The sequence below is a fragment of the Rhipicephalus microplus genome, chromosome X, assembly GCF_043290135.1.
Source record: "Rhipicephalus microplus isolate Deutch F79 chromosome X, USDA_Rmic, whole genome shotgun sequence".
Classification (NCBI taxonomy): Eukaryota; Metazoa; Arthropoda; class Arachnida; order Ixodida; family Ixodidae; genus Rhipicephalus; species Rhipicephalus microplus.
This window is the reverse complement of record NC_134710.1, coordinates 508,945,397-508,968,899: the sequence shown is the minus strand read 5'-3', so window position 1 is coordinate 508,968,899 and position 23,503 is coordinate 508,945,397. Positions and strand designations below refer to the sequence as shown.

General features: G+C 44.6%; 1 protein-coding gene across 12 annotated transcripts in view; it reads right to left on the bottom strand.

Annotated features, from left to right (window-relative positions):
• Window positions 1-23,503, bottom strand: part of LOC119160723 (valine--tRNA ligase, mitochondrial) — a 622,168-nt gene that overhangs the window by 153,046 nt on the left and 445,619 nt on the right. For 11 of the 12 annotated variants that reach the window (XM_075881124.1, XM_075881123.1, XM_075881132.1 and 8 more), the window contains 2 exons: window positions 17,990-18,126; window positions 5,359-5,514 (listed from right to left, as the gene is read on the bottom strand). In XM_075881124.1, the coding sequence (XP_075737239.1) occupies window positions 5,359-5,514; window positions 17,990-18,126 (293 nt within the window). The remainder of the gene's footprint in view (window positions 1-5,358; window positions 5,515-17,989; window positions 18,127-23,503) is intronic. The other variant, XM_075881128.1, reaches the window with a different exon arrangement.

Below are 23,503 nucleotides of genomic sequence, written 5' to 3'. Positions count from 1 at the left end.
GGAAATTTAAGAATTTTTAAGGATGGCGAAAAATTCCAGAACTTTCAAGGGCCTTAAAAATGCATTTTTCAAATTCAAGGGTTTTCAAGGATTTTAAGCACCTGTATGAACCCTGACAAAATGCAAAAAAAAAAGAAGAAAAAGAAAGAAAAGGTAAAACATAAGTCTTTACATTTACATTGGGGTGCAAGTGTAGGACTGAACAAGAATACGTAGAGCTTAGCATGACACAACAGTCCTACAAAACCAGTGCAGCACGTTCGAGACAGCTGTCACAGCCCATTAAAAAAAGAAATGGCATTTGCAATCTCTCACATTGCTGCTGTTCAAATAAGAGAGGTGCACTCGTCATTGCTTCTGACAAGACTGACAGTGACATGTCAGCTTCCGATAATGGCTGCCATGACATTTGTGAAATAAACTGGCCTAATGAGTATATTCTAGTGACAAAAGGCACAGTTTTTCTTATCAATTTTAATAAAACAATTTTACGTTCATCACAAGGCTAGAATCAATCAATCAGTAATGTTTCAGTGTACAGTTCGGAACAAAAAAAAAAAAAAAGAGCTTTCCGTTTTACTTCTCTCCTAAAAAAGAAATATAGAAATTGTACGAATCATGGACATTATTATAAAGCTCTGAGTGTCCAAGACTATAGGTGCAGCCAAGTTTGTGCAACCTTGTTTAATGTTCAATGTTGGCTAATGAGGGTCGCTGAAGACACTTGGATCATAGTGTTATGTACGTCCCACTCCTCCCACATGATGTCACACACCACCCACAAAGAAGGGTGGAATGGGATACATTTTAGCCATCACTAACAATTTTTTACAGCTGCACCAAGGGCCATAGGAATCAGTGAGTGCGTCTCTGAAGTTTTGCAGCTTGCTTAGACCTGCCTTACGATAAATCAAACATTGTTCTGCATTGAGGTTCAACGAAACTAAATATATAACCGTGAAAAATGTCCCAGTCCTTCTGACTTTCCCCTATTGCTCATGAAAATGACCGTGATTCACCGTGGCTGCACTGGTGCGACAAAATGCTCATCGCACCTTTGCACGATCCAAGGTGAAGTGAGCACAGAGAAAAAATGTCACTGCACAAAGGCAAATACATGTGTACATTACACCAAAAGGTGCTAAAAGAGCGAGCTTAGTAGTCGATGCACTGCGCTCAACTAGCTAAGGACGCTCAGCTAAAGACGCTCAGCTATACGATGCGGCAGGTAACGCGTATCATGGTTAGTTGAGCCGGTTTTCAGACACGTGCGCGCACACATCTATGAAAGCCTGACGCGCTGTCTGTCAGCTGTCCCACTCTATCAGGAATGTCAGCATGTAATCCTTGTCTTAGTTATGAAATGATTTGATGGTAGCACCCGGTCATACAAATAAGCTTAAGTATTTTCCACAAAATGGCAAAAAAAAAAAAATGCCAAGCACTTTCGGTAACATTACAATGGCGTCATCCCATGTATTTCTCTGTTACTAACGGCAGTGCATGTTAGATGACCGAAATTTGAGGTGCGTTAGGCAGTGCATGTTAGATGACCGAAATTCGAGGTGCGTTATTGAGTTATTCTGTAGTTACGCTGCGTTCCCGGCGGCACCTTTGGAAACTTGTCATACACAGTTACCAGTGTCACACACCCTCTAAAAAAAATGGAGTATTTGGGGAGTATTTCTGCCTCGCAACAATATTCGCCATCTACTTTGCGTGCTTTCCTCGCCCAATCACCACAGTTTTCGTAGGTCGCGGTGACGAGTGGCATGCACTTTATCAGTGTGACATACCATTCTAGATAGTGAGTGTTTGAGGTGTTTGTTTGGGAGATACAAAGCTGCTTTCTGCTTTTTTTTTTACGTAAATCCAGGTTTAAAAAAAATTGGTAGATCCCACGTATAGTGGGAATCGATTATATGAGAAGCACGAATGAGGAAGGTTGAATTGTAACATTAAAATCAGCACAACGTTACGAGGCAGACTAATATTATTCCATACATGACTGCCATGTCATGATCGCCATGTCTGTGCCTGAAATTTGTGCTCAGTCGTCCATTCATGTCATGTAATACCAAATTTAGTATATGTGAAACTAGCAGAATGGCAGCGAGGGTGCTATGAGCGTAGCACGTAGTCATGTTTCACGTGACACGCATGTCATAATTGTTATGTTTGGACATGTCATTTATCTTCGTCATCCATTTGCGTCATGTAATACCAAATTTGGTATATGTGAAGCTAGAGTAATGGCCGAGAACACATCATGAGCATGGCATGTAGTAGACATGTTCTTTCATGCCACGGATTTCATGATTATCATGTTTGCACCAGTCATACACCTTCGTCATCTATTCACCTAACGTAATACCAAATTTGGTGTATCTGAAGCTAGCAAAAGGACCGTGAGCGCATCATGAGTGTGACATGGTGACATGTGGTCATGTTCTTACATGACACACATGTCATGATTTCCACGTGAGGGCCTGTCACTCATGTTTGCCATGCAGTGAAGTCATATCATACCAGTCTTGCGATATGTGATGCGAACGAAACCACCCCAGGAGCAGCAAGACCCAGACATGTAAATCATGACATTCATGACATACATGTCATGATTTTAATGTTATGACTAGCCACTTACGCTCATTGTACAATCATGTTATGCCATACCAATTTTGGTATGCATCCCATTATACAAACAGCCAGGAGAGTTAAAAGTCGTAGGCAGTTAATTAGTTAGTTAATTAGTTAGTTAGTTAGTTAGTTAGTTAGTTAGATAGATAGATAGACAGACAGACAGACAGACAGACAGATAGATAGATACACAGACGGACGGATGGACGGGCAGACAGACAGACACAGACAGACAGACAGACAGACAGACAGACAGACAGACAGACAGACAGACAGACAGACAGACAGACAGACAGACAGACAGACAGATAGATACGGTCAAACTCGCCAAAGTTCGTCAAGACATGCTTCACATTTAATACAAAGTGCTTGATCTGGAAACACACATAAAGTAAGTTTCTGTGATAAGTTGGTTTGTTTCCTCAGTGCTGAACTTTCTTTTGCAGACGTAAAAGACACAAACTTTTATTAGGTACGTAGAAAAGTTTTGAAGCAGCAAGAAAAACTCTTACACTTCATCCAATAGCACATATTTCATAAACTCCAGGAAAAGTTTGCAAGCAACACAATGAAGCAATGTGCTACAATTAAGTTCCATAATAACCATCGCACCACCTCGCGTCCGACGCAAATAGACAATATATATTAGTTCCAATATTGACCTTCAGATGGTAGCACAAGATGAAGAGCTCTCACGCGCATGTCGCTGATGAGTCATGCCGCAAATTGTGCAAAGACATTTTTATTGAGTGCATCATGGGGCACCGGTGGGTCATAGCTTTTAGCATCAGACTAATATTCTCCTGGGCATGTGTATTCTGCTGCAACAAAAATCATACCTCTGCGTTCCAGTGTCATGAAGTTATTGCAGCCGCAGATAAATACACATGAATTCGCAGCCGCGAATGAGGAGCACAAGCCATGACCCACGGGTGCCTCCAGATGCAGTGAACACGCTGAAGTGCTGCCACATAAGAACAAAAAAAAAAAAAGGCAAAAGTTTGTTCAACACTTGAATTACACTCAAGACTTTACAGTTACTAGCACAGTCGAATGCTTCCTGGTAAGTACAGATAGTGAAATCTCGGTAGAACAAACCCCACAGTAACGAACTTTTCAGATTAATGAACTTTTAAAAAATCCCACGCCAACTGCTAATAGTTTCAATGTAAAATTATTTCACTACTATGTACTTCAGAATACCGAACTTTTCAGAATAATGAACATTATTTAGTTCCAAGTTGTATTAACAATGCTTCAGTACTACGACTCATGTTTTAAAATCCGTCACGACCACCGGAGCGGTACGCAAGCAGAGGACAAAGCGAACGGACGCCTTGCTTCTCAGAAGGTGCGACGGTGAGGAGAAAAAAAAAAACACAAAAGGGCAACTTTCTTTTCTTTTCTTGTTGTTGAAACGCCAACGCTGCAGGTTTACAAGTGCCGAGGCGAGGGGCAAGGGCAACACAGGAGGGCAAGGTCAGCGAGGAAAAGTGGGAGTTGCAAAGCAGGAAGCATGGGCGCGGAAAACCTGAGACAGCGAGGGAGCAGAAAATGAAACGTGAGAAATTTTCTTTTTTCGCATTTTTTTTCCGGAAGAGGCAATCACAGCCGCGACGCTTCAGGATATTCTTTCTTTGTCACTTCTATATGTGCTCTAAAAGGCCTGGTTTCTCAGTCGTGTTCATCTCTCTTCGGTGATTACTTATCGCATCCGCAAAGCAAGTCCGCATTCGCGCTGCTGTGCTACTACACATGTTTGCGACAAAGAAGCGGAAGCAGTTTTCGCTAAGCCAGAAAGCGGATATTCTTCGACAACTGGAAGGTGAAAAGCAGGCTGTTGTGACCAAAGAACCGAATCGCACCACAGGAATGTGGATTAGCTGGAGCCCTTCATGCTGCAAAGTTTGTGCTGCATGCGTCAAAGAAATAAAAATTAGACTTCTTTAAAGTAAACGTGCATTTTATTTTTGTGTTCACTTGTGCATTTGTTTCTTCTCGTGAAAAACGAGTTCAAGGAACCACTGTTGTAAAGGTAAGCCGTTTTGGTCGTTCAAAGATAAGTATTTATGGTTCATTCTTGGTCTTTTACTACAACGACCTTTCAAGATAACTAAATAATTGCCACGGCCCCCTGAAGTTTGTTATATCGAGATTTCACTGTAGTAGTGTTTTTTGTGCAAGAACAAACTAGAATAGCCAATAAATATACTGTTTTCAACATAAATACATGGTAAAGTAAAAGATTCTTGGTGAAAAAAATCGCATCTCTTGATTCTTTGACATTCGATTTGTATTCGAAGCATGTATTTGTATTCATTTTGTCTTGAAAATTTTTATATTCGCACACCGCTTATTTAGAGTGTTTGATATACAAGTTCTGACAGTAGGTGTGCTATTCTGCCTTCAAGGCTTCAGCGGGTAGCCTAAAGCATGCATTTTGTGAGGCATGTAAAAGATCTGAAAAAAAAAAAAATCTGAAAAAAAAGTGCTACCTCATTCACAAAAACATAATACTAGTCCTATGCATTTTATGCGAGATGCCAGCATAAATGTTACAGGCACACATCTTCTTTGAAATAAAATCAATTTCAGTTCACAGAGCAGGCACGATAATCTCGCAATGTCATGGCTGTACTGTTCCCATGTTCACAGCAGGGCACAAGCACTACTCTAGGAGAAGAAAGAGATGCCAGTCTATGGCAAGAAGAACCTCACCAGATACACATCACAGAGCTGTGCAACAACGAAGGTTTGGATGGCAGCAGCAAAATGGTGCAATCTTCCGCTTGACAAAGAATTGTTACAGGTGCTGACAAAATGTGCAAGGCAGCTCAGAAGCCAACGATCTATGACACTCAACTGTGACTGTATCTGGAAAAAAAAAAAAAACGCAGTCTTGTGATCACATTTATAGGTAGTGCCGATTATTTGTGACCATGAACATAACACTCAGTCCTCCTTTGCAATCATACTCTCCTACTGAAAATGTTTTTTCAATAGATAACTGCAATACTCTAAAAACCCTGCAAATGTTCCGTCACACACTCTAATCGAAAAAGTTTTTTTTTCAACTATATTCCAATAATAACCAAGTACAGTCGAATCTCATTATTTCGAACACACTTAAGTCGAACTTTCAGTTAATTCGAATTCATGCTGTGGTCCCGTCAAAGCTATGTGTATTCCAATAGGCGAAAACATTCTGTAATTCTGACGAGCATGCACTTGTGACGGTTAATTCGAACATACTGCACTCCAAGAATGCTCTCAGCCCTACACCCAATCCCGCCGCGGCACCTCCAACACCTCAATGCTTCGCGCAAAGGAGGAAAAGAAGAAAAGGAAAGATAAGGCTGCGGCGGAATGTTTGCTATCTCTCAAATGCCAATCTGCGACACGCCTGTGCCATGCTCCTCCCTTTTCCGTCCCTCTCACGTAGAGACCCTTCTCCTTTCAACAAGAGAGGAAAAAAAAATTGGCCAGAATCTACATATTATACTGTAAATGTGGTCGAAAGACGATAGTCTTGAGTCTGGAGAGAGTGAACAAAATGTTTATTTGATGTTCTGTGCAAAAAAATCGGTGAATGGTATTCTGCAGGCGCTGCGTTAGATTGCCTCAAGCGTGTGGTGGAGACGAACGAGCGCATCTAGGCACGTTAGACACAAGTGCCATCTGACAGTTATCTTCGAAAACGAAGGCGTGCAGCCCGCGGAGAATGATGCGCGCCAGTTGCGGAGGTGACAAGGTGTAGAACGCAAAGCGACGGGAAGGTGCCACTCCCGTGACTTCGTAGCAAAGCATTGGAAACACCTTTTTGAACATCGCCTTGCACTGTCAGCGCAGCGCGATTAAACGCTACATTTTTTAGAGTTACTTGTGTTGTGCCTCTTCTAGTATAAAGGCAGACATAGAAAACATCGAAGCGCTGTTGTGGCGCCTCAGATATGAGCAATAATTACTTTTTAATTGACAATCGCACAACTATGAACGCTAAACCTTGAGCAATATTGATGGGCGCTGTGGATGGGATTGGCCGTTTGAAATATCGTTAGGGTGGACAAACAGACAAATGTACAGACAGACAGACCAAAATTTTTTTGTCGAGGGTCCCCAAGTTATCGTCTTTAAAAGCTGTCGTGGAGTGTTTGCTTTCTCTCTAATGCCAATCTGCGACGCGCTGGTGCCACGCTTCCCCCTTTCTTGTCCCTGCCACGTCGAGACTCTTGTGCTTTCAACACCGCGCGCGAAGAAAGCAAAAAAGAAAGGAAGCCGCCACGGAGTGTTGGTTCTCTCTCAAATGTCGATCTGGTTGATTGATTGATTTGTGGGGTTTAACGTCCCAAAACCACCATATGATTATGAGAGACGCCGTAGTGGAGGGCTCCGGAAATTTTGACCACCTGGGGTTCTTTAACGTGCACCCAAATCTGAGTACACGGGCCTACAACATTTCCGCCTCCATCGGAAATGCAGTCGCCACAGCCGGGATTTGAACCCGCGACCTGCGGGTCAACAGCCGAGTACCTTAGCCACTAGACCACCGTGGCGGGCCAATGTCGATCTGGTTCTCTCCACGTGGAGACGCTCCTTTTTCCTTGTCATGTGCTGGCCACACTCCAGCTACCGCGCAGAGGGTAGCAGCAGAGACGCAGCCGTTGCCGTCGTCTTTAGAGAGTGTTAGCGCTGGACATTACTGCGTGCAACTTCTCTTGCCAGGAGAATGCTGAAGCCGAAGTAGAAATGCTTTGCAAACTGCAAGCGAAATTCATTGACTCGCCGCACGGCAAACGAGTGCCAAATGCGCATTATCAATTACTTCAATTATTTATAGATGTCCTGTCATTTGTGAATAAATGTAAGCCTTCTGAAACTTTCCCCTCGTGTGTTGGCTCAATGCACATGCGCCACTGCATGGTGAGCCCTTCGTTCATTTAGCTTTCATCAATTCAAACTTCTTTTAATTTTCACAAACTTTTGGGCCCCTTCGAGTTCGAATTACTGAGATTCGACTGTACGACCTTATGGTTGACATGCGCCATCTTGCGGACACCAGAAGACGCCATTAAGCCAAGACCATAAGCACACTGTTTCGGAGGTGAAACCCGTGACACTAGATGATGTGCAAAATGAGAAGTCTGAAGACCCTGCGATGTGATGCTTTTGAAGCAGCACTGAAAGCGAAGTCTTGCTGCTGGTGGATCAGCGAGCGTGCAAGTTGCCTGGCTTATTTTTCACGCATTCCGTAAACACATAGGCGTTTGCGTCAATATCGTTACATTTGTCCAGTAAGATAGCATCCAACATAGTTTGTACCTCCCATCTGTAGACGAGACTGAACGAAGTGATGCGAGTCGTTTCTTGGTTGGCCGTGTTGTATGGAAACATGATTTAAGGCAACATTTCATCACAGTTCTTATGTTAAATATCTATGTGCATCAAAAGCGTGCCTTCAATCAATTTATTTAGATGCTCTGTTAGCCTATTTGTTTGTGGGTAGTAGGCGATGGTTTTAGAGTTCCACTCAGCATGGCGACATGATCCAAAAGAGCTGCCATAAATGCGATTCCTCTGTATGTAGTGTTGCGGTGGGAAGGAACGTCGCACGAGGATACGAAAACAAAACAGGTTTATGGCACTATTTACAAATATTTACAGCATAGGAAGTTAGGAGTTCACACAAACCACGAGCGTGGTGGTTGAACCGTTACACAGTTCAGAGCGACGTCCCGCACTCTGCGGCGTCCTTATAAGCCCTGTCGGGCTCCTCCTTTTTGAGTGGAACACCAATCACACACACACAACAGGCGAGGGGTACGAGCATGCACGGCCCACGTGAGCATCCAATATCGAGTCGTGATCACTGCACTGCAAAGTGGCGCCAGAGGGGCTCTTCCTCGTCGTGTGTGTGTCGCTGGTCGAGGGGTCCCAAGCTCCGGACAGCAGACATCAAACGGCCCGCCAATCTGTCCGCTCAATTAGCAGGGCACTTTGTGGCGGCGGCCGCCGTTTCTTCCAAGGAAGACGCTGTCTTTGTTGTCCTCTCTGGAACGGCTCACGGCGTCGTGGCGACACGACGTCTCATCCTCCGGCTAGCAGGGACAATACCTGGTGGGCTTAGGCAGCCGGCCAGTCGACTACTTGTTTGAGGATTAAAAGAGCGCCGCTCCCCCGTCATCTCTGGACGCTGGTTCCGAGAAAACTGGGTTTCTAGGCGTGGGAACGCTGCCCGGCTACGCTTCTAAGCGACAGCATGGCGCCTACTGACGACGGTCATAACAGCTTCCCCCTCGCCAGATGAGTCACGGAGGGACGACGAAACTCTGTAACTTTCGTCGTCCCTGCTCGCAGGGACGACGAAAGGGTCCGTAGTCGAATCCCAGGAACTGGCCTTCGCTTGTGGCATGGTCTGGGTAAATGCCGAATCTTCGACACCGTTTCTGAAACTGGACCACATGCACAAGCAAGCACTCGGCACCCTTCGAACAAACCCAAGCCAAAAGAGGGATAGGAAACCAATTTTTCATTGCTAGCTTTAATAAAAAGCTCGCACTCAAAACTCTCAGGACTCACTTGCGCTGAGAAACCAAACGTGCTACCTTACATATTTTACATGATAAGTTGCACGAAAAAAACTAAAATATCAATTTTGATACATCAAGAACACCCCAGAATGGCTTAGAAAGAGCGGCTGAGCGCGTCAACGTTTCCATTCAATTCGCCCTTTACCTAATGCCCAAAATTATATTTTCGAAGAATCAAGCTCTGCCTCACAAGGCGACTGTTCTTTGATGTCCTGCTTTGCAGCCAAGTAAGGGGAAAATGGGCGGTCCCGACTTTAAATTTAGCACCTCTGAGATAACACTGCAACTGAAGAAAGGCCTACACAAGGCAAGCGCATTCATTTCCTGAAGCGCAGTACGTTATCTCACGAGAGCCCAAATTCTGGCTCAAGTAGAGCGCATCATACTCGTTGCCACTGTCGTCCAGACATAGAACGGCTGCCTCCTTCTTTTCATTGCTGGCCACTTTAATAGGTTCTGTCCCGCGGAGAGCATCGGTCAAGTACGCGAACGCGGAACAAACTCGGATTTAGTGAGCGCTACAATTGTCCTAACGTCCGTTTTTGTTTACGGGCACCAATAACCGTCTACTATTGAGACATTAAGCTCACCAGCTTCCCAAAACCATAACCTACACTGAAACCTAACGGTCTACCTCAACTTTAGGGAAAGCTTGATGATCTGCTCATGGTCACTCGATCAATCCTTCTTCAAAGAAAACCAACAAAACATAGGAGACAAACACTGCTTTCTAGAAGGTTCATTTGGTTAAAGCTATCTGCCTATGCAATTGCTTCTGAGAAAAAGAAAACCACTGAGCTCTCTTGAGCGTTTTCAATTACTCTCAGTTCTACAGCGTTGCAAATTACACGGTATTACTAACCAAAACGCTTAATCCCTCACACTTTGTCTTTCTTACGTTACGTTGTAACACACCGTGTCCAACACAAAAATAACCATAGGTAAAAACACCTGAAAAGCACCTCACAACAATCGCGAAGGTTTTTGCTAAAACCGTGCGCCAATGGCTCTCAATTCTCATAGCGCGTAACAACTCTACCGTGTCGCGCCAACCTTAATCAATTTACGAAATCAATCGGTTTATGCTAACATCTTCCTCAAATGCTCATTTACGCCACATATCCATGATAGTGAAGGCATACGACATTACACTAAACCTTTGAAAAAAAACTAGAAAAATAACATATTTTCTCGGTTTTTACCTTTATGTAAATTTTCGCACTAATGATTAAATTACTATGCTATCTTTCAGCCTTTGGTTCGGCGGTTTCCCCCTTTTTTTTAAAAAAAAAATTAAGACCGCATCTTGTAATCAACAAACTTAAACAGACCAATATGCATCTCCAATTCAATACTGAGTAGCCATATTTAACATGCACGCATCAAAAATACTCAAACTAACCGCCCCCTTTTTTCAATTAGATTCGCTTGAATCGCACACGATGGGGTCGCGGTCCCGGGGGATTTGGAGCCCGCCGGAGGCTACAAAACGTGCAACCGCTAGGCTGTGTCCTGCTGTCACGCCTCATTCTGCATTTAGGCCGGCTCCACTCAGGAATGTGCAAGAGACGCCAGAAGCAGGATTGAGACCGGGGACATTGTCTCTTTGTGTTCGCCCCGACGTGGTTTTTAGCCACTCTGCGCATTCGACTTTGACCCATAGGGCAAGGCCCCTTTCCTGAAACTGTCGAACTGAATCGCGCCTTTCCTTGGGGTGACGCACCTTCTTTTCCCCCTCCAAATCTGGCTCGCCGTTTCTGTCTTCCTGAACGCCACCATTGACGTTTCCTTAAACGGATTAGTGGCCTACCCTTTCGTCTTTCTCGGGACGGAGTGGGACCTGCCCTAGGCTTACGCAGTGCGGTGCGCTTCCGCTTCTTTCGTTTTCGATGATGTTTGCTTGCCCCCTTTTTCTCGATGCCATCATCATGTCGCGTCGGGATCCGAGGGGTTGGGAAGTTCGTTGGAGCTTGTGCTACACTTTCCCCCACGCTCAAACACTTTGAACTCGGGGTTACGACGGACTGCCGGGCCAAATTATCTTTGTTAACGCTAATAGAATCATTAGCTGGGCCCTCTCCGATAGCATCGCTGCACTCCTGAAGCATCGCGTTCTTGCTCTTATTAGCCACTGCACTACCCATGCCTACAATTGACGATGTCGAAACATGCTCTTGAGGCACGAAGAAGGTTTCCAGCTCCTTACTGGGCCAATTAGGCCTGCTGGAACCTTCCCCATCCATGCAAGGAGCGTTTTTTGACATCGTCCCTACTGCCAGACTGGCCACGACCTCGTTTTCAGCATACTTTACTTTGATGCATTTTAGAATACGCGGGCCCTTCTCTGGCGCGATCTCTGTTTCTAGCGCTTCATGATGCGCCTCAACTTCCGGCGCTTTGTGAGGCACCTTGCTTTCAGACTCTGGTCTGAGTCTTTCTTCCTTTTTGCTAACAGAAGTTCCGAATCTTCTGATCAGCTCTGCTTTGATAACTTCATAGTTGTTCGCGTGCTGCTCACTGAGTCGCGCAACAACATCCGCGGCCTCGCAGGGCAGAACTGTGCGTAGCTTCTGAGACCAGGTGTCTCGCTCACACTTCAGTTGACTACACTTTCGTTCAAAGAGTCTAAGATACAGGCCCATATCCCATGATACCTCATATGGCTGCATGTACCTAGACATCTCGAACTCTGCCTCATTTTCGAGAAGTACTCCTTGCTGGGGTCCCAACCTCATACTCAACTCATAGTCTTGTTTGAAAAACTTTTTCTTGAGGCCTTCTCTTTCGTCTACACTCTTTCCTTCCATCTGAGCTGCTCTTAGTTTTCTTTCGATGATGAGGTCCCATTCTTCACTTAGTTCCTCATCATCAGCCCCCAAATCAGTAATCGCTTGAATGATTATGGGTTTTCGTGCCAAACCCTTTGTATCGATCCCCAATTCCTCACACAACACTCCCGTAAGTCCATGATCGTACTGAGTGCTCGCTACTTCCACAAACAACTTCCCGAAACGGCGAAACTGAGTCTTTCGGCAAAGTTAACTACCAGTTCTAAAATTTAACCCTCTTTTAGAACCTGGTTTACTCAAAGGAAAAGCCAAGCACTCACCCATACGTGATCCATGTCTCGAGCCAGCTGCTTCTCTTGGGCCGACTGTTGTTGTCACTTGTAGCTTCGTATCCCACCGCTGCCAACCAGTTGTTGCGGTGGGAAGGAACGTCGCACGAGGATACGAAAACAAAACAGGTTTATGGCACTATTTACAAATATTTACAGCATAGGCAGGTTAGGAGTTCACACAAACCACGAGCGTGGTGGTTGAACCGTTACACAGTTCAGAGCGACGTCCCGCACTCTGCGGCGTCCTTATAAGCCCTGTCGGGCTCCTCCTTCTTGAGTGGAACACCAATCACACACACACAACAGGCGAGGGGTACGAGCATGCACGGCCCACGTGAGCATCCAATATTGAGTCGTGATCACTGCACTGCAAAGTGGCGCCAGAGGGGCTCTTCCTCGTCGTGTGTGTGTCGCTGGTCGAGGGGTCCCAAGCTCCGGACAGCAGACATCAAACGGCCCGCCAATCTGTCCGCTCAATTAGCAGGGCACTTTGTGGCGGCGGCCGCCGTTTCTTCCAAGGAAGACGCTGTCTTTGTTGTCCTCTCTGGAACGGCTCACGGCGTCGTGGCGACACGACGTCTCATCCTCCGGCTAGCAGGGACAATACCTGGTGGGCTTAGGCAGCCGGCCAGTCGGCTACTTGTTCGAGGATTAAAAGAGCACCGCTCCCCCGTCATCTCTGGACGCTGGTTCCGAGAAAACTGGGTTTCCAGGCCTGGGAACTCTGCCTGGCTACGCTTCTCAGCGACAACATGGCGCCTACTGACGACGGTCATAACAGTAGTCACTACAGTTGGTGCACCATGCCTCAGTAAAATACTCTCGATGAAAAATCGTGCCACCTATGCTGCTGTACCACTCTGGACAGCATTTGTTTTGGCATAACAGGTTGCTGCCTACAAGCTGCTCAATCAGACTATGCTGGAACAAAACTGATGAATGAGAAGTCTTGTACTGGCATGGAAATGAATAAAGGCTTCTGATGATTGAGGCATGGCATATCGATAGTAGTGGTAGCGCACATGTGTGAGCCAACCGTTGATTATATTTGCACAAAGATGAAATCTAATGCCTTACCAGTTATCTTTCATGTAGACCCTCCTATCATGCCAAACTGATATATTCGCCTATTACTTGAGCATGCAATAGGCAAATATATCAATGGCAATCAGTGTATGCATGGGCATGCACTGATTGCCGAAAGTGTGCACACAACTGCCGCAGGAAGACGGAAAAAACTCTGAACTTCATAGGAAAGAACGGCTTCTGTGAAACTCACCGTGATGCTAAGGAAAAATGTGATCAGCGACGGCAGAGTCCTGCAATGCTTTTCTGGTCACAAAAATCTGTCTAGTTTCATACGGGAACAAATGCCACTGCTAGAGTCACCGTGGTCAACGTAGGGGGCATTCATGTGCGCGCGCTGCTCTCGGCTGAATACTATGCCGGTTACAGGCAATGCTTTATATAGCATCAAACCGCAATAATGCAACTACCCCTCATACTTCACTTTACATACAATGTGGCTGTTGCATAGGAATGTCAAAAACTTATTTTAGCATATATATTTTTTAGATATCAAGGCTGCGATGGATCCATTTTTGTTGGACACAATATTCACAGCATATGTTGTTCATGCGCGATTTCTCGCCTGCCACAGTGGAGTACGAGAGCATTTACTCAGGCACACAATATAAGGCTTCTTGACACTGCACAAGCCTTAAAAACTTTCCATGCAACTCAAAAAATAAAGTCTCACAGAAAGAGCTGAGCTAGGGCTGATCGCACTATTTACAGACTACCAAGGCCGGGGAACATAGCTGCATTACAAAATAAGAAGAGCGACATTCCTGCGTTTACAGTTTATAAAAGCCAAGTTCACTCATCTGTCGACTGACACACATAGATTTGGTAACACTCAAAATAGGAAATGACAAACATTTCGCGAGGTTATATCCGTGTGTAGTGTCTACACATGCTGATCTTTATCGAGTCTATAGCCCAGCTTTAACTGCAAGCTTGCAACCGTGAGCTGTTTATTTCCAATGTGTAACTTTGACAGCTACAGGTTCCATGGGCAATGTTGCACGAGCAAAAGTATGTCACACTTTACACTGTGCAGCATCACAAGGGCACTCAGGTGTGGTGGCACCTTACCAATTCATGTACGTTACTTTGCTTAGATGTGCTACGCTTGTACCACAAGATACAACGAATTTCTTGATGAAGACTGCTCACGGGGTAGACGTGAGTAAATTAAATGAAACCGGGTTTCTCTCATCTAGAGGAAATAAGCACATGTATTCCCACGCAAAGCTCTGTTACGCTTTCAATTTATTCAAAACTTGAAAAATGCAACGTGAGCATTTATATAAAAACATCACACTGTTGAGCCACTAATTTACAGTAAACAAGGCAAGAATGCTACATTGAAAGAAAAAAAAGATGCTAAATATTACCTCAGGAAACGGAAAGCTATGAACATCACTCTTTCTAGAGTAGAAAAACTGTGTAAGGTGAGTAAATAAAGGCAACAAGCTATTGAAAAAACAAGAAATAAGCAAACTAAGATAAAAAGAAGACATTAGCTTAGTTAGCATTGATTCAATGAAAATAAAAAAAAGAAAACTTTTTTTAACCACCACACACAAAAAAACAATGCCAAGCATCTAAGTCAGTGCAGATAACGTGAGCGGTGTCAAAAATTTTCTCATATGCTCAGAATGAAAGGTAAATCCAAAAGCTTCCTGTCGCGGTATCGCAGTTCCCATCGCCATCCAAAGGCAACCTAAATGACACCTTTTCGCTCGTACATCTGTAGTAGGAGCGACAACCTGGTACACAGCATACCTTGGACATCGTCAACCACGTACACCATCCGTGTCTATACATACTATTAGCGCAGTCGTCAGTTGCACAAATGCAGAAAAACAAGAAAGAATGAACGTGAATGCCACCGGCTTTCTTGGGTCCTCAGCTCTCTCTACGCAGTGAAGCTCTCCTTCATGCCCCCTGCGCGTTTCTAGTGCCACCGCATGGCCTCTGCGGCGACATAGCAAGCTCCCCCTAAAGCGTGATGGAGAAGTTTCGTGACCAGAAAAGCATTGAAGGGCTCTGGCAACGGCGTGCTGATCTGGGACTGCTGTCAGATTGCGGGTTGAGCGAATACGTCAGAGTTCATTGTGAATTCCATGTAGCGCTAAGAGTAGGATGGCGGATGAAAGAAGCAACCACGACCCATGTGTTAGTGATTATGACCTGGTGTTTCTTCGTCCTCCTTTTGTTACCTTGCAGAAATAAAGTTCAGTTGAGAGGTAGCACCTATCTAGTGTGCTTCTTCTATCCGTTGTCGCACTTGTCAGTGCTGCATGAAATTCATGATGATCCTGAATAGCGCACCGAAGCTGCAGCTGAGAAACGACGACGCTGAGGGTCAGCCAAGTCAATTGTTCGTTACGACCCATTTCCCACAAATTCTAACAATTATTTTCAGCCAGACCAAGCAAACGCAAGGTAAAGCTAAGCAAGCACACGAGTAGGACAAGCTAAGTGAACACAAGCCTCACTGTTGACTCCAGCATTAGTGCAAGTTGCCCACACATTTTACAGCGAAAGCTGCTATCTGGCCACAACAGCCGTTTTTAAGCTGGCTATAAAAGCTTTGGTGTGTACAAAAACCTATCATCATCACCAATCGGTATGTGCCACAGAAACTGGGCAAATCTTATTACTTACTGCTGATCCATAAAACTGAAAAAAAGCAGAAGACAGGTGGCAAATACCAATTAAGATTTTTAGACAGACTTACCAGTAATTGAGAAAAGCTTTAATAAACCAACAGCATTAACCTAGTGATGAATACTCTGGCTGCATGTTTCAGCTTCATTAAAACATCTGTATGGAGTGCTTTGATGGTACATAAAATGAGCGAATATTAAGAAACAGGAAAGATGATGGCAGCTGTGAAAAAACCCCGAAGCAATAGAAGCCCTACTTGAATGATGACATGTGCGTAGATCTATGAGAGATGGCAACGCTCGGTTTCAGCTTGAGTTTCTCCATGCTGCCTGTAACTGTAATCCATGTCATGCCTGTAACTGTGTGTAGTTTCACTCAAACCTCTTTGCACTGAGAAGATACACAGAAGCAACAAAGTATCACCCACACAAAGCCTCGCAACAACCTACAAATTAGACTTTAAAAAATAACACCTAGCCTCACTGTTCCAAGCCTTGTGTGACTTGCAGCATTTTCCATTACGAATGCCATAGTTGTCCATTACCTCTGGTGTTCATTACCTGTACCATACGAAATGAGAAAAAAAATGCCAGGCCTGCACGAAAAGCACAGCACAGTCACAAGAAAAGCTAGAAGAGCGGCCTTTTAGAGCCTTTTCTAAACACCCTTTGGGTAACTGCTGCAAGCACACTTGCTGGGTACCCACTACTGCATTAATAATAATATTTTTCTGGGTAGTAAGCCCGCATTCGCTATGCTATGCTTCGTCATTCTTCTGAGAAGTGTAGTATCCGCTAAACACTTACAAAAAATTTTGTGCCAATTGTTCATACAGTGGCTGACCACGATGAAGAATTATACCTGAAGTGGGTATGCGCCACAGTTAATAGGTGATCAAGAACAAGCTTTTGTAGAGGGTCAGAGCATTTGACGACCCACTTGTTACACTATTCGCAATGTGTGACGCCTGGATGTTCTTTACTTGTTCTAAGACACTTTATTGCTCATCTTAACGCGATTCCTTTCTCAACATCGAGCCTGCATAATGCAAGTTTGCGAATAAGTCCCGAGCACCGGCGTGGCTCAGTGGTAGAATACTGGGCTGGGACATAGCAGACCCAGGTTCGAGCCCCACTGTGTCTTTGGTACTAGTTTTTTTTATTGTTTTCTTATTTTCTTACGGACACCGGAGGCGGAAGCGAACAACTACGGTGCTAGTGACCCGAGTTATGATCTCATAATAGCTTTTGCTGTAAAAGTGTCTAGGATCGTGTGGGATTTGAACTCGGCTCTCTGCATAGTAGTGTAGTTTTCTACTACAAAGCTACACCAGTGCTTGAAACCCCTCTACAAAAAGACCCTATACTGATGTCATGTTGGGCAAGGAGTCACATCAGCAGATAATACATGCTGTGGTAGAAGAATGAAAAGAACAACCAAGCATCGCATAATGTGAATTATGTAAAAAGTGGGTTGTTTAATGCACCCAACACATTACAAGGGACTCAACCACTATTCATAATCACGAGCTTTGGCAAATCATCCAGAATGACTAAGAGACATGTAGAGGGTGTCTCGCTTCTCTGCAGAATTATGAATAATGGCACAGTGGGTGCTTTCCCACTTTACAAAAATTATGATTTATGGCATAACAGATATCCTGCAAGAATATCTGTATTAAAAGTCACAAGAGAGTTTACAGTGGGCTCTAGAAACATTGCTCTTGCAGCTTTCAATATGACTGTGTTGGATGCAGGCCTAGCGTTTGTTTTCTTTTTCTTTGCCTTATACACCTCAGAACCCTGTAAAAATTATTGGCAAGCATCAAACAGTCCTGACTAATTTACTATAAAAGTTTTCCCATCAAAGGCAAAAGAAAACAAAACGTCAATTATCTCCATACCTGCAAAAGGGGAATGAACTGGGGAGAGCTGCCAAGCTTCTCAGCAGCTGACAGAAAGAACCGCGTCGCTTGCCATAACTTGTTGCAGAAGTGAAGCCAGTAGACCGCATCCTTCATTTGAAAGTTGACGTTGGTTGCTGCGCATAATAAGATCGTTGTATTTCAGTGGGAGCCACTGAGGAATCAAGACGTTACTTGCAGTTTTAACCGGGAACAATACTCTACTTATTGTTAGAGCCATTATGTATTGCACATGACAACAGTGGCAGCGTGTAAAGTCAAACAAAAACTATAACTGATTAGTACTACATATCCTGCTCTTTACAAACACAAGGGAAGTAAAGGTTAGTCAACTAGTGCTGATACACACATATACTATTTAGTATCGATATACTACTATTTACAAATACTGCAGAACTACAATTATATGCTCCCCAGTTTTATGACTGCCCACATTTTAAGGCGAATTCGTTCACTCTTGGCGAAACCCTCTCACAGAAATAGTGTATAAAAACCTCAATTATATGTTTAAATTTTACACTTATTTCTCATTGTACAATGACTCTCTGATAATGCTCAAGAGAAACATCACCTTCTTTCCTTAAATCTAATGCCCACCAAACAATCGTGGACGCAAAAGAAAAACTAGTGTCCCCCTCAGCTGACAGGAAAAAAAAGAGATAGAGACAGGTAAAGTATGCCCTGAAAAATTTATAGAACAGTGTGAATAGCTAAGCTTTAAGTGCAAAGCAAATACAAATAATGAAAGATGAGTGTGAATCAAATATATTATTTTTAGAACATTTCTTGGATATTTTTCAAATAATTTGAAGTGAAATACACTCAAACCTCATTATAACAAAGTTGAAGGGGAGCCACAATTATTTCGTTATATCAATTATTTTGTTATATCGATTATAACAGTTTATGGCAATGTATGCTCACATGTGCGCACATCTATAAGCATGCAAAGAAGAAAACCGCCTCACGACCTGATGTACCGCAACGTGACCATGCGTGCCACGGAAAATAAACTCAGTCGAATCTCATTATTTCGAACTTTCGGGTAATTTGAGCTCACGCTGAGGTCCCGTCAAAGCTATGTGTATTCCAATGAGCGAAAACGCCCTGTAATTCGAACGCGCAAGCACTTGCGACAATTAATTCAAACATACCGCGCTCCGAAAATGCTCTCAGCACCAAGCCCAATCCCGTGGCAGCACCTCTCAATGCTGCGCGCGAAGAAGGAAAAGAAAAGAAAAGACTGTGGTGGATTGTTTGCTTTCTCTCAAATGCCGATCTGCAACGCGCATGTGCCATGCTTCTCTCTTTTGCGTCTCTGCACTAGAGACCCTTCTCCTTTCAAGGCCACGCGCGGAGAGAGAAGAAAAAAAAAGAAAGCTGTCGCGGAGAGTCCTCCTTTCATGCTGCATAGGGTAGCAGCGGAGACACAGTCGTTGCCGTCATGAGAGGGAAATTGCTTTGCACCGTGGGGCCGCTTCTCGGTCATGTGACCCGCTTAGCGCTTTCTCGATCCTCTCCACTGGCTCTGTGAGGGGGACGGCTCTTCCAGCTGCGTGGGGCGTGGCTGTAAGGTCGGCGCTGTGATGTGTCGAGTGTCTGAGAAGGGACAGAGGCAACTACGTGTTGACGGGAACAAGAACAACAACAGGGTTTATTAACACGTCTTTCTAAAGGTGGTGGGGGTGGGGCAGTCTCAGTGATAAACGCACAGATCACGATAACACAGTCAACACGCTGACGCGATAACACAGACAGCACATGTCCGATACATCCCCTGGGGGGTAATGAAAACAACAGTTCAGGGCAGTTGATTGAAAGAAGCATCGCAATGAAGTCTCTTTAGAGGCTTGACTGTACGGGCAGACCTTCATGGGCCCAGTGTACGACCTGGAGAAGTTGGCGACTCGTGGCGCGCAGCACATGCGCGTGCTATGCGGTCGGTGGTGGACTGTTGTCGCGGCGAGCGGCCTTGTGATCATGCTATGGCGGCTGGTGAGATGTCTGGAGTTGGTGAAGCGGGGTCATCTGGCTCACCCTCGAAATAACTGTCGTCGCTGACGTCTACAGCACACCTTTCACCGGTTTGCAGAAGATGACGCCTGTTGCGCCTGAACAGCCGACGATCTTCAGTTTGAACTTTGTAGGACCTGGGCGCAGCAGTTGCAACGACTTGCCCTTTTTGTGTCCATGTTTTGTCCCCGAACCTCATGACCGATCCTTTAGCCAAAGGCGGTAGGGGCTTTCCGCTGCTCTTCTGCTGGTGCTTCTTCAGGACGGTTGTTGGCAACGCAGAAAAATTAGGAAGATTAGCTCTCGGGCATCTGCCCTGCAGAAGTTCCGCTGGCCATCGGCCGGCCGTCCTCCAGTGGCGTACAGCGGTAGGCCAGCAGACCCAGCCAGAAGTCCTCGCGTACGTGCGCACATTTCTTCATTACGCGCTTGACAACCTGGACCCCTTTTTTCGCTAGGCCATTAGATTGTGGGGAGTGAGGGCTGGACGTAACACGAGCAAAAATCGTATTTCCTTGCAAAGGCTGGAAACTCGTGACTTAAAATTGTGGCCCATTGTCGGTGCACACTTCCATGGGTATCCTATACCGTGCGAACATGGCACTCAGTGCCGTGATGGTCGTCCTCACAGTGGCATCGGCAAGTTTCTCGACTTCAGGGAAGTTACTAAGTGCATCGAACGCCACAATGTATGAACTTCCTGTGAAAGAAAAAAATATCTACACCAACTCGATACCACGCGCAAGCAGGGACTGGGCGCATCAGCAGTGGCTCCTGCTGTTGCTTATAAGCGTATTCACAACACGTGGGGCAACTCTGGATCATAGTAGTGACATCATGGCTGATGCCAGGCCAAAAAACAAGACGACGGGCCCTTTCTTTGCATTTCTGAAGACCCAGATGCACCGCATAAATTCTTCCCAGGATATCACGGTGCATGCATCTTTTTCGTGCCTTTTAGCAATATGCCATTTAAAGGGAAAGTTCAGAGGAAAACGGCTTTAGCTCGCCTTCGATCTTGTCACCAGTTGAGAGACAAGAGATGATTGTCCGCAGGTAGTCGTCCTTTGCCATTTCATTCACCAGTTTCTGGCACGTCTCTTCAGTGACCACGTAACCCAGGACTGCAACTGCGTGTACTTCAACGTCGTACATAGCCTCACTGCTGTCGTCCTGAGGAGCCGGAGATGATCGTGACAGCATGTCTGCCAGAATAAGGTGCTTCCCTGGGACATACTGTAAAACAACGTCATAGTTTAGAAGTCTCAGAAAGCACCTTTGCAGATGAGGGGGCATGTCACAAATTTTTTTTGCAGCTGTATACAACAGAGGTTTGTGGTCCGTCTCGATGACAATCTTCTGTCCGTAAATGAACTGATAAAATTTGTCGCAGCCGAAAGAAATGCTAAGCGCCTCTTTTTCAATTTGCGCATAACGCTGCTCTGTGTCCGTTAACACACGAGATGCATATGCCACTGGCCGCCAGTGGCCATTGTGACACTGCAAAAGCGCTGCACTAACGCCTTGTGGTCGCCTGCATGTACAGGTCGAACTTCTGCCTGAAGCGCCTCCACTTTTCCGAGAGATTACTGGTCAGTTGCAAGGGGGCGGAGCCTTGATAAATTCCATCGTTGTCGCTGACACTTCAGACACCATGTAACGTGTCAGGTGTCTGACAAAGGACAGAGGCAACTACATGTTGACCGGAACAAGAAGAACGGCAGAGTTTATTAACACGTCTTTATATAGGTGATTGGGGCGGGGCAGTCCAGTGATAACCGCACGGATCACGATAACACAGTCAACACGCTGACACGATAACACAGACAGCGCATGTCTGATACAGGCGTCTGAGTTTTGAAAGAGTCGCACCGCACGAGCACTAAACTCCGCAGAAAACGATATACTTAACACACTATGATCAATTTTTTTTAATAGACTATTTATTAGACTAGTTTGTTATATCTATTTACCGGTCAATTTTACTTCGTTACAACGAGGTTTAAAATGCATGATTCTCTATAGAGCTCTTAAGGGGATTTTATTTACATCATAATATCCATTATTTCATTATATCCTAATACGTTATAATGAGGTTTAAGTGTAGCAGCACAAAATTTTGTAGAGAATTCCTAAGCATATTTTTATAAAATAGCAGCACAAAAGTGTTTCCTTTGGCTAGGTCAATAAAGTGCTGGCGGAGTGGCATTTCCTTAGTTGTCTACTTAAGAATAAGGCAATGAAGAGATTCCGTTATATCCATGTACACGATTTGGTGCAACCAAAGTGCAGTCAACAACACTTCGCACGTAAAAGGCAGAGACGCTACTTCCTCAGCCTCTCCTTCTCTTTCAAAAGCCTAAGTGATGTGGCAGACAACGGTGTGCTCGCTTCAAGTCTGAAGGTCAAATGTGCTTCCTACATGTTAAGAAATCTGAAATTTTGAATGCTAAAAATCTTTGGCACCATATTTCTTGGACTTCTAGCCAGAATTCCATGTATAAAACAGCACTGAGCCTTCACCTCTGCCACATCTCCATGTTGGAACAAGCATTATTTTTTAAGTCAATACATTGAGGACTGTTACAGAGCCTGACAAACAGCTTTGCCACAGCACAGGAGTGTGATGGGGAAAGTACACCCAAATCTGAAGAGGTCACTGACAATTGAATGTTGACTGTATTTGTCTTCAGGAAATTTGGATTGTTTGAATAGTAAAATTCAAGTGTGAATTAAATCAAATAACAAATGCTATTAGAAGATATTCGAAATTTTCAAACATTCACACACCTCTAAAAACTTATTAAGCTGATGTTCTTCAGCAATAAAGTTTTTCTCCCTTTATGATTGCCTCTGGATACGCTTTGGTGACAGGTGTATTCCAGGGCCATTACTCAGAGGAACTATATCAACACAGAGCATCTTAAGCCAATAAGCTTGTCTTCGAGATCCAGATATCTTCACATTTTCAGCGAGAGAAAATTTTTACAGGTCAACACGCAGCTGAAGATGTCCTCTCATTGTGGCTCTTCAGGCACGCAAAAAGATGGAGCTATCTACAGTGTGTGAAATGACTTTGCCTTTATGTGAACATTCATGATGACACCAAAGTCGTTCGATACATTTACTGGTCATGAAGCTCCGACCTAACGCTGTAGGCAAATGCAAGACCACAGTGAAGGCAACTGCCAGTGTCACAACAAAATATCATAGCATGTCACCTTGTAGTTTTCAATGTATGTCTAGTATTGTGCGTAGAGCGCTGTGCCTGAAGACTGGAAAAATTGCTCCATACCTGGGTGTAATACCGAAAGGGAAATGACGAAAATGTGTCTATGTTATGACTGCATAGACAGTAAAAAGCAAGAAAAGCGGAAGCACAATGTACCACAACAAGAAACTGATGGTTTCCCATTTGATTCCTCGCATGGGCATGCATGCAAAAAGCACTTCATGAGAGTGAGATATTTCTAATGTATC